This window comes from Gallus gallus, chromosome 6, assembly GCF_016699485.2.
Source record: "Gallus gallus isolate bGalGal1 chromosome 6, bGalGal1.mat.broiler.GRCg7b, whole genome shotgun sequence".
Classification (NCBI taxonomy): domain Eukaryota; kingdom Metazoa; phylum Chordata; class Aves; order Galliformes; family Phasianidae; genus Gallus; species Gallus gallus.
In genome coordinates, this window is record NC_052537.1 from 21,405,447 (window position 1) to 21,418,136 (window position 12,690).

Consider the following 12,690-nt stretch of genomic DNA (forward strand, 5'->3'; position numbering starts at 1 on the left):
GATTTCATCAGCTACAAAAACTAAAGCAGGACTAACATCCAACTTTTGAACTATCAGTAAGGAAACAAGTATATTAAAAACCTAATAGAACTTTAGGACTCAATTTTATTTCAAGTATCCGTACCAAATTCTACTGAAAATAGCAAAAAATATCTAACCGAAAATAATTTGTAATTACAACTTTTTACTAGCTATTCTTTCCTAAGGCGATGTCCAGTACTAATTTTGTACTGACAAAGCACGTAAATAGTAAAAACCTTTATATATGCATCCTCTGTATCTTCAAATAAATTAATCTAAAAACAAAAGGCATGATTACTCTTTAGCTGTTCAAAATAAGAACTTAAATACAGGTATGTCCTCAACAATAAACTTTATCAATTGTCTTCATGAACAGCTGTATGATGAAATTTGATTTCCTTTTTGATTAGAAATATCTAATGACACTATACATAGCAGCATGAACCTAAAACGGGCTGTTTATGTTAAAAAAACTGAAAACTACAATAATCTCAAAAAAATTCCTGTGACTTCAGAAAACAGAATCCTTAAAAGCTGTATGACTGAAGTTATAAGCTTTCAAAAGCAATATAGCCTGTGTCATTCACCTCTCAAATTCTAGTAGTGCTCAGTCATGATACAACCAGCATACTGACACCTACCCAACAGTAACAGGAAATATTTCTAAGCAAAATAGTAAGTATTTCCAGTGCTTATGTCACTTGTTAATTGAATACTTGCGATGAGCAAGAAATTTTCACTGGAATGCACAGCTATTGTTATTCAGTCCAAACTCCCACTTTAAGGACTACTTCCTACTCTAGTTCACGTTCATTGGCTTTTTACTTGGTTGATCTAGAGCAAGTTTTGAAGTAGCTACTAAAGCAGCTGTGTAAAGTTAGGAAAAAAAAAAATCACTCTATTCACTGAACAGAGTATCTCTTTTCATTAGTGAAAAATAAGTAGAAGAACATCTTCCAATGAAAAAGCCAAACTTTTCCCACCAGGAAAGGTGGCGTGAGAACTAGCTTGAAAGAATTCTTGTATGGAACTCATATCCTCTCAGTTATCTGGAGAGAGAAGCTCTCCAGACTGTGAAAGGAAAGAGATGAAGATGTAAGGACACAAACACCATCAGATTCCAGAATAAAACCACAGCTGGAAGTCACTTATACAGGGGGAATGCTGAAACTGCTTCAAAACCAAAGCCCTTCCAAATGACTCCCAGCTGCAGAACATCAGCTCCCCTGTCCTCTCTACGACATGGCATGCCCTACCTAGAGCTGGTGGCAGCTTATTAACAAGAGCACCAGTCTCAAGTCCAATGGAAATACAGAAGAACTGAGAACATCAATGAGGATTTTATGTGTTGGAAATGTATTCTTTATTTCCAATACCTTTCTTTAAAGTACACTCTTCTGCTGGCATGTTAGATGAGGTGTTTTAGTTAGATGTGTCCATGTAGATTAAGTCACAAATTAAGCTTTAGTTCTATCTTTTGTCAAATTTCAGGGTAAATTTAGGTTGCAATCTAAAAATCCTAAAAAAAAAACCAACAGAAACCAACAGACAAAGAAAATCAAACATTTAAACCATCACATATTGAAAGGAACTAGAACAAACCTAACATAATTTAATATACATCCAATGTATTTTCTTAGCAGTCAGGAGTTGAATTTACTACTTAATGGATGCTATTCAGCTTTACAGATACTCTACACACTTAAACACAAACTACTTCAGATCCACTACCAGCTTCCCTGGTAATCAAGAGATTGAGATTCTCCCAGTTATTTTTGGCACCTAATCCCAGGAGTGCTGTCCTGTAACAAAACTATCTAGATGTCTGGCTGCCCTTGATACAAAATTCTGATCTACACTACAAACAAATACAACAACTGAAGTTTTCTGACATTACTGTTGAAAATTACTGAAAAATAGAGCAAGGAATCTTAGATAACATTGATTCTACTATTTTTTTCCCTTTTAACTGATATATTTTATTTTAATTCTAAATTGTTTTGGTAACTACTGCCAGTTGTTTCAACACAAACTGAAGGTTTTAACTAATAGAATAAAATGCCTTTTTCATATTTGTCCATCTCTTGCACAAGTATTTGAAGTTTATGCTTTATTGAATACAAGAATACATCTGCGGACCAGTTAGATACTGAGTATCAAAGCTTTTGCTCTGGTCATTAACATTAAACTATATATAATTATCATTATTAAACTCAATTTAATTATTCTTTTCCCTGAGAACATGATTTTAACTGTAAATTTTACATCTTTCATAGCATTAATCTCCACACTGTACAGTAAGTGCACTATATGCTTATTCACTTACATAGTGAATAGCACGGTGTACATTTGTTCAATTAAGCAGCATACAGTAATAAAATTCAGTTACATTAGACATGATAAACCAGGATTTTATGTTCACAGAAAACTACTGAAGTAATAATAATAATTTCAACATTTTCATTATAATAGAAATGTTATGTCAAATCAAAACAAACTGTTGTACAAAAATTGATGACCTGAAAGTAATCAGAGCTTGGAAGAACTCCTAAAAGCAATCCATCATCTTCTAAAAATATATATATTTTGAGAAACACATTCCCTAGACCCCAGACAGATGCAGCAGAGAAAAGACGGACCTTTCACTAATACTTTATTCTTTTATATCACTCTACCTCAATTCTACATGCATGCCTCATTGCTGCATTTTGATACCTGACCTCACTTTTGAAAGGCTTCAGAGCCTCCTCTAAATGATCTCATTTGGGATGCAATGCACACCCACCCGCCTTCTGCAAGGCTTTTAGGGCTCCTGCCATTCCAGTGTATGAAAGCCCTGTGTTAGTCATTAACCTGATTCCTGCATGCACTCACACAAGGTACACAACAAGTCATCAGCAAAACAGAAATATCTTTTTATTAAATGATTAAGAATTGAAGCAATAAGCCTGCAGGCAGTTCATAGTTTTTCAGTTCACATGCTTTTTCTTCATCTTGCATCTACTTACCGACATAGCTGCATGGTCATTGTTGTTATTCTGAGAAGGAAACCAGTAAGGCAATCAAATCAAAACAAAAAAATTAAGATGTACTGTCAACATCAAAAAAAAAAAGAATAAAAAGTTGGTAGCAATAAAAGATAAGGAAATGTTTCCAAAAATAACAATTATATGTACATAATTGCTTTAAAAAAACAAAAACCCACACCTGTGAAATTATTTTGTAATAATAATTTGTAAGTATTTTGTCAATGTACAACTAAGAGATTATAATTGAAATAATACTAGTTCAACAATAAAACGTTTTTCTTTAACAAAGAACTGTATGCCCAAATATCAAAACAGTAAACTTCAAATTGGGAAACATCTGTTATGCCTTTCCAAAAAGTCTTCTATATAAGAAATAACACATTCCAAAATACTTATGCCTTGCTTACTGTCTAGGCCTACAATGGCTATCTGTACAGTATTAATATACTTCATTCAGGCAAAATTTAGAATGGCTTAGGAGAGTTATAATTGAAATGTTACACAGTCCTTAAATAATTGTTAATGTAAAGGTAACAGTGATATAACTGGAAGATGAAATGAATGTATTTTCTTTTCCAAAACTGATGCTACAGCACAGTACATATATACAGAGGAGAAAGTTGAAATGCAAAACTTAAGTGAAATAAAACATTCAGAGACGTAAGATGTTTCCAGTGATTCCATGGGTCTAACAGACTCCAGCAAACTTGTGCCATGAAGTGTGCAAGTTCAAATACATTGAGATCATGGTCTGATTTAGATCTCTTATGTTCCTATTAAAATAATACAAATCGCACAAAACATTTAACAGAGAAAGTATGTTTTTAAAACTTGTCTTCATTGTTACAGAAATAATTCAATATAGCCTCAGGTGAGAGCACAAAAGGAGACCTTCGGGTGTGTTTCCACAGCCTACACATACATCTGAAACAAGACAAGGCTCTAACAACAGAAATCCAACAACCACCAAAAAGTTAATGGATCATAACACCTCTACTGGAAGACTAGAGTTTGAAACAGTATTAGATAGAATGTCAACAACCCTTGAACCAGACTACAGAGGATGAACGAAGCAAGCTGATGCCCAAGCTCCAGCAAAAACCCCTTCAACACCATAGGATATACCATGATAGAAAACGATTCCTCTCTTTGTTCCACTCTTTTTCTCTAAAATTACAACCACTGCTCAGGATTTTTTTTTATTTCCAGTTACAGACATGGTTCTGACATTCTGAGCAGTAGGATTGTTTCTGCCAGCAATACAAACTGTTATAGAAATGACAAGGTGACATTCTTATTCTGCTAATGGAAATACATACTAAAACTCCTCCCAGTTTTAACTGTGGCATAAGCTAATCCAGTTTTGCTTAGGACTCCATAGCACTAGTATTTTACTGAGTTATTGAATCTAGTTCTGAGCTTGCCATTGAAAATCTTTACTATAGATTGTCTTTTGATAAAATAACTTACTACTGAATATCTAATAAGTACCACCACAATTACACTGTACACACATTTTCATAAAGTCTTCACAGCTCATACACAGCATTTATAGAACTAAACGTTTCTACAATCTGCCGAGCCAGGGTGATACAGAGGGAAAACCAAAATCAACAGGAAACCTCCTGCCAGACTAGACGGCCCAGCCATAAACTCTGGCCAGTTAACAAGCTGGAGCTGTAAATTACAAAATAAAGAGTTTGTAGGAACTACTTTTCTCCAAAGGTTGACTTGCATCCTCAGGCACTTATTTCTATTCCTTTAATGTTTTTCAAGTCTCTTAATGCCATAGCTGCTAATTTCCAACCCTCCTAACAAATTATCTCATCCAAGGAAACTACAACTTTCTTTCAGCTCATAGAGGACACTTAAATTTCTGTCTGTAGTCCATTTTAGAAGACCTATATCACCAGCTATACATCATTGTTCACACCTGCTACACACAAATGACCATTGAGGAGCAGTGCCATTTATTCAACAAGTAACAAAAAGGTGACAGTGAATTTAACCAACAAGCATGTTATCCTTTATTAAAAAAATTGCTCAGTTGACTTGGCATGGAAGCATGTGCCTCATACTTCCCATTCACATCAACACTGAATTGGCTATGCCTTTGAGTAATTAAAAAAAAAGAAAGAAAAAGAATCACAGCCACTTAACATAATTTGGAAGACTTGATAAGCCCACTATGTCAGCAGCTTCAGCACCTTGCTGTGAGTGTAAATAAATTATCTACCAGTCTGGAGCCTCAAAATATTTATGCATTGAGAACTGATTCCTGACAGGCATTGCATGTGGGTAAAGCAATCACACATCAGCATGACAGCAGCAACAAAGGACAAACTGACAAAAAGCAGATGCATCTTGAAAGACTTGAAGTTACTCCACATCTACAAAGGTATAAACTATTATGACCATAGCTTCAACTAGAAGATCTTGGGTTTTCATCATAAAGGAAGGGTAAAGTGGACAATGGAACATAAGAAGTACATCAAACAGGTTACTAGTGCCTTTTCAAGTGGCACAAAGTAACAAAGGATATATTTGAATAAGAACAGGGACTTGTTTCAATGATGTTCAATTAACAAGAATGATTTTTTATTTATTTTTTTTTTTGGTCATAGCTACTTAACTGAAAACAACTTCCGAGAATCCAAGGCCTCTAGAATCTGCACAAATGGAGGACTTGCACCAATTCAGAATCCTTTGAATCAATATATGTGTACACAACTGTACAACAAAGGACATCTGAAGACTTGCTTACTCTAGAAAACCACCTAACTTCTTCGTTTATTTGTAAATCAGCTGTTGTTTGCATTACTTCTAGAGCATTCAAAAGCATTTTCTAAGTATTATCATAGGTAAGCATCATCAACATACTGAAACATCTGAAGCACATCTGTACTGAAAATACTGAAATATTCATGTGCTAGCATTGGTTCAAAATCTTAATATTATAAAATAATGCTCCACTGGACTGAAATCACACTTAATTTTGAACACTTACAGGTAAATGAGTAAAGACTTGAAATGTGCTTCTTAAGAAGTTAATGAGGTCCATTAAGTACCCACTGGCTCTTCCGTCTGATTCAGACATTGTCCAATCATAGTCAGCAATCTGAATAAATTCATCTATTTTTTGGTTTAATTTTGTATATATTTCTCCTTCTGCAGCATGCCTTGCATCCTGAGGGAAAAAAAAATTGCACAATTAACAGAATTCTAAAATATTACTAGAACATAGATTAAATATTTTTCATCAATGAAACTGAAAACTTTTAGGGTAAAAAAAAGTTTATGTTAGCTTGTAGGTATGTATCATGTTTCATTCAGCTTTACAAATTTATTAACCCTGAGATAAGGTTTATTTGATCTCTTTTACAAAATGAATAACAAAAGCACTCAATTATTTTATTTGCTATGGCAGGAGGTCCAGCAATCATTGCACAATTATGTAATTGATATCTTAAAGGTGCAAATCTGAAATAGCGCTTTTACTGCAAAACTAGCTTGTAAATACAGCTCTCCTCCAACACATAAGAATCTGACAATCTGTTAACATGTCAAATATGCTGACAATCATAGTTCTGTAGATGACTATAACAGTTTAAATAAAAGTTAAGCCTTTTTTTGAAGTTTCAAATTAATGATGAGACTTCAGTTTCAACAATCTATAGCGACAAGGCTTGCAAACATATTTGCTTAAGTTTAGTGTGATCACTTGGTCTACAAAGCAAAGAAAACCCAAATCATTTACGGAGTGGATGTATCATCTTCACCAGCTAATCGTTCCTACTAAATAGCAATGACAAAATCAACCCATTAGTTTTTGTTTCTGGAAGCCTGTTTTTGGCTATCATTTATTCTGCTTTGGTTATTGGGTTACAACAGAAGCAGCATGCTGCCAACACTTCAAGCAGAGAGTGCACACTAAAAAAAGCATGAGCAGACTAGAAAATGGACTTCAAATCCAGAGGGTACTTCCAAGAAACAGCATTGTGAAACACGTACAAGTGAAGAAAACACAAATTAGCAGTATTCAGACATGGGATGAGTTCTAAAAGCAAAGAAAATACTCTTTTATCTTTGTGACATAATTGCAATAAAAATCTTTTAAAAGCTCACCAGATTTCCCCCATAAGAAATATGACCAAGGTAAACGGGGCAGTTCTGTTAAATAGCTTTTTTCTAAGAGGAAGATTAGGTTTAGAAACAAACTTTTTTCCTCTGTGGGCAAAGGATTCGATGCTGTGTATCTGGCTCTTGAACAGCCATTGCATAGCCTAATACTGAGACCCTGAGTTAAAGAAATTCTACCAACTAGATCTACAGATTTATCTGTTTTTGTTCAGAGTGTCTGCTGATTTAAAGAAGCAAAGGAATACAATGGTATCCACAACTGCACTCAGCCATCCAAAGCTGTAAAGTATGTTGTAAATACTGAAAGCTACACAGTTTTTTTATATGATAAAAATGAAGAAAGGTGGTGGTGTTTTGAGGGCAGAGAGGTTGTTTATTTGTTTTTCATTTGTACTTGTCTTTACTTTTACACTGTTACAAAAGAATGCTAGGAGAGTTTGAATGGTATTTTAAAATGGCATCTTACATCCAATAATAAAAGGGGAAAGGCAGCCCTCAGAAATAGCAGCAATGAAACAGATCTGAGCACTTTTATTTAAAGAAAAAGAGAAACAAGAAAAACAACAGTATGGATGTATTTTTGGGATCATCTCATGGAACGCAAACACCACTAATAAAGGAGAGTTTTGATCACTCAAAGAATGGGAGTGACATGATTTGCCACCAGGAGATAAATTTATTGTAAAATTGTAAAAAAAACTGTAGAACATACCAAACCCTATGAGGGCCCAGCTGGGGAACTACATGCAGTTTTTCATTAAATATAAATTTTTTAAAAAGGATTAATGAGAAAAGAATTTTCTGCTATAAGTAGAGAACGTTGTGCTAACAGGTTCTCCAGGAAAAGAGATAGGAGAGAAAACAGAACATTTTCCTTATATGTTTCTGTTCGCTCTGAACTTTGCTGAACATCCCAGGTACTAAGCTCAGCTCTAGTACACAGCTATAATATTCTGTGATTTTCTCCAATGAAACTTACATACTTTAGATAGTAGTTGAACATAAATTAAAGCAAAAGCCATTAGCACAAAATGTGATGTAAACTTTCAGTTATTATTTATTAGACGTTTGTTAGGAAAAGTATGAATTGGCCTTACAAGAAAATATCCACAAACATGAAAATTCAAATACATACAGGCACTACTGGTGTATAACAACCAACATAGCCTAGACCTATACGATAGGTCAAAACTAGTAAGATTGTACTGGCAGGGGAATCACAGAATCACTAAGGTTGGAAAAGACCCACAGGATCATGCAGTCCAACCATTCGCCCTTCACCAATGGTTCCCACTAAACCATGTCCCTTAACACAACATCCAAATGCTCTTTGAACACCACCAGGGTCGGTGACTCCACCTCCTCTCTGGGCAGCCCATTCCAGTGCCTGACCACCCTTCCAGAGAAGTAGTATTTCCTAATATCCAGCCTGAACCTTCCCTGGTGCAGCTGGAAGTCATTAAATGGTAATGGTTTCAAAAGGAATGGTAACCTCACTACACCTGCTATGCCTTTTCTACTTTGTCTTATTCAAGAAATCTTTAGCCAAAAAAAAAAAAAAAAACAAAGTGGAAAATCACTGGCAATCAATTGGAAATATAAAGTGTATTGCAATGATGATGATGATGCCTTTTTCTACCTCATCGATCTTTTAACGTATGCCAGAGGGGACATCAATATAGAATAAGCCACATATTACACCAAGGGGAAAAAAAATGGGGTGCAGAAAACAGAACTACTCTCAATAGGATTAATCCTCCTCATCCCATCTGCCTTTGATCCAACGTATACTGTAAAAAAAAATCCACATACCTCAAGTTCAACTTATAGTTGCTTTGGAATCTCTTGGGACTTTTTTGGATGTTGTGTTTCTTTTCCAAAAATCTCTACATAGGAGTCCCAAGTAACTGGGAAGGCAACGCACTGGCTGAATTTACTAGATAAAATGACCCATACAGGATTATTCTTCTGTAGCAATGTTTTCTTCAGAAAGAAAACCTGAAATCCCTTTCCTCCTCACAAAGAACACAAATTTACTTCTGTTCTAACCAAAGAAAAAGCTACATGGCTAGACTTGGTTGATGAAGTAATTTCTGCCTTACTTTACATATATGAATTCCAAAACTTGATTTTGCAATCTATGCAACCACCTGGTTGCATTTATTGTCGATAGAGAGTTTCTATTATTACTAATTTATGGCACGTTTAAAATTATTTTACAATGGGTCATTTACATTCTTGCTTACAAACAGAGAGAAACGAAGAAATGCAGAGGTTAAGTGACTGATTTCTGATCTCCTAGTTTGCTAGCAGCAAAGCTTGACAGAGAATGCTGCTCCTTTAACTGCCATCCCAATGCCCTCTCAAGGAATATCGTATTGCTCATGAGAATGCTTTGAAACCTTTGATGTGAATACCTGTGATTCCATATAGTAAACAGGTTTGCTTTCTGAATGAACAGAGTTGAAGATTATAATCTCAACCATTCAGTCATGGAGATGTAAGTGATTAAAAAAATCACAAAATTTGAAAAAATCCTTCTCTGAAGATAATTTTATTTAAAGATGAAAAATAAAGTTTTGTAGATAACTATACACAAATATAATTGTTCATACTATAATGTCAATAAGAACACAGATGTTTTAAAGTACTGGATGATCAATAAGCATACAGAAAAGTCAGGCTTAGTAAGATTACCCCGTTGGAGAAGATAATCATAGACAAATTAAAGTGCTCACCAACATTGTAAGCTCGTGAAAAACTCCATGAGGAACAATCTCCAGAGAGATCCTTCCTCAGTGGCAGTCAGCCCTTAAATGGGGTCTAGGAGAGGTGGAGTCAGGCTCCACCCTCTCTGGTCACAAAGGTGAATTGCCTTCACCTGTGGTCCTGTGTCTGAGTCAGTGCTTGCCTCAGGTGGTCAATCAGAGGTTCAGGCCGTGATTCAACAGTTCCCATACACTTATCTAGCCCTATTTCCATTTTAACAAGCATTACTGTGCAGGTAAATGTAAAGGATATTAAATAAAAACATGAATTCTAGAAACAATTGGATAAACTATGCCTTGTAACATGTACTAAATACTGCTTTTATATTATCATTACACAGTCTGAGAATAAACCACAAACATAAAACATGTCAAATTACAGTAGCTGTTTTGCTTGATTCCATTCAGAAATGCAAGATGACACACTGCTTAGAGCTTAATCCATTGAAGGCTTCTGGTGCAGTCAAACTTTATTTGTCATTCTGTAACTTAATAAAAGTGGCATCTGAGGGAATGTGGATGCTTCTCGTATATTAAATTCCCATACCAATAACATAAAAACGAATGTTTATCTACTCAGTGTTAAAATTGAGTTCCTAACAGATTTTTTTAGAGTCAGAATGAGAAAATACGCAGCTTTCCCCTCACTCTCCTTTCGTTTTTGAATACATTAAAATGACTGCAAATGAATTACCTTACATATGTGGTTGCATAAGAGATGATATGTACCATACCTTAAATGTAGAAAGTCCATACAGCCTTGCAGTGTGAACAGTTACTTGTGAAATGTTTGTGATGTTAGAGATAAAATCCTCAAGGTATTTACAGGCTAGTTCCAGGTGCGTTGTGTTTATGATGATTTGAACAAGCTACAAGAAACAAATAATTATCATAAAATGCCTTTTTCTATTACCCATTGACATTTGGTTTTTGTAAATGGGGACTTCTTTCAGAAACAGTGTTGCTGGAATTTTATTGCAGTATTTCAGGTTATCAGCTATTAACTGACAGCTTTCAAGTTAGCTTTCAAGTTAGCTTTCAAATACCAGTAAGGAGTAATGCCACAGTTTACACACAAATGGCATTTAAATAATGGAGATTGTAGACACTTACTCAGTGAAATTAATTTAATTCTTATTTTAGAATTAAAAAAACGAAAAATAAAGGATACCATCTTGCCAAAATTGAATCACTAATTTGTACTACAAAAGCAAGGAAGCAAACATCATTGCTGCAATTAAGCAAACATCATTGCTGCAATTAAATAAATACCTAAATAAATACATAAATACATAAAAGCAATGCATTAAGAAGTTAGGAAATTTCAAAAATATGATTGCATCCCCCCTAAATGGTAACGATAATGCTCTAGATATAAATATACATGATACAGATACAATTTATGTCTTTTTATAGACAGGACCTTCATTCATATTCAGTTTATAAATTAGACGACACAGATAATGCATAATAACTGAAACAATGATGTATGATTTCTGATATCCTCACTACTTGCAGTCTGGCTCCAATACCTTTTAAGGAACACCAATGTAATGTTTGGAAAAGTAACAGATCTATCTTTTAAACTTTTTTTTTTTTTTTTAATCATAACATACCATCCTGATATTTGAATACCTAAAAAATACTAGTGATTTTTTTCATATCCTGTACCAATTTCAAGAATGTAGAAAACTTTCTCAGAAAAATTTTATGGCTTAACATACAAATGTGGCAATATATGAATTAGAGCTTTTCCCTCCTCCTGATCTTCTTTTTATTTCATCTACACAAGAGATTCTTGCCATTTTTATGGCAAAATTAAATACGAAAATGACACTGCACTAATGGCAGCAGCCTAACTCCTTTCCAGTAGCATCATGCATCATCTTTCAGCCGGTACTCCTGACCTCATATGTACCTGCAGTGAATGTTCACAGCATGATTTGCTATTTCACCCTACTGTATTTTGCCCAATAAACACACTAAACAGAGTTATGAAGAAGAAAAAATATGCATAAACCTACCAAAATGTTTCACTAACAATTAATATAAAAATTAATTCCCATCTCAACTTCAGATTTTGGATATGCTCATCTGACAGGTTTACTCAGTGACTTCACTCACATAGCTCACATGAAAAACATTTTTTTATTAATATTCTATTTTAAGGAGGAAAAAGAAATTCAGCAATGTCCGACTAATTACTGGACAGAAGTAGCACACATGAACTGTGCCTTGATGCAAGCAGAGTAGCAAGAGTAGTTTCTTGCAACTCCGTTTATTATACAGGAGGCAGAACTTGTTTGTTGCCATCTGTCAGTAAGCATCCTTATGTAGATACACTTCCAACATTGTTTTTGATCCACATTGTTTTTGATTGTTTGTTTGGTTTTTTGTTTATGTCACAGCCACTGACAGTTTTTTATACGTTTCTCAGCTCATTAAAATTTCAATTTTAAAGTAAACACTGCTTACTTTTCTTACCTAATCTCGATACTATATTATGTCCACATTTACAAGAACAGTTTTAGCACTAATTTCCTCAGAAGATTTAGTTTCGGGTGCATATTTTAAAACTTACCTCTGTTAAACCTATATGAGGTTTCTTAATTAGGTTCTGTAAACAACTACTGAGAGTTCTTGTTAGCAGCAAATTTGTCGATTTTCTAAGCATGTCATCTATTTCTGTTGAGCTGAAATAAAAGAGCATTTTTAAAACATGACAGTAAAAC

The 12,690-nt window shown here is 34.5% G+C and overlaps 1 protein-coding gene across 12 annotated transcripts in view; it reads right to left on the reverse strand.

The window, feature by feature from the left end:
* Positions 1–12,690, reverse strand: part of EXOC6 (exocyst complex component 6) — an 86,748-nt gene that overhangs the window by 35,330 nt on the left and 38,728 nt on the right. For 7 of the 12 annotated variants that reach the window (XR_001467181.4, XR_005860624.2, XM_015288612.4 and 4 more), the window contains exons 16-18: positions 12,540–12,651; positions 10,693–10,827; positions 6,058–6,237 (exon numbers count right to left, since the gene is read on the reverse strand). Coding sequence is in view for 10 of the 12 variants with exons in the window: in XM_015288612.4 (XP_015144098.1) it covers positions 6,058–6,237; positions 10,693–10,827; positions 12,540–12,651 (427 nt within the window). In the remaining 2 variants the exon portion in view is untranslated. Of the gene's footprint in view, positions 1–3,029; positions 3,113–6,057; positions 6,238–10,692; positions 10,828–12,539; positions 12,652–12,690 lie in introns of those variants that run through there. The other 5 variants (XM_015288608.4, XM_025151597.3, XM_015288614.4 and 2 more) reach the window with 2 other exon arrangements.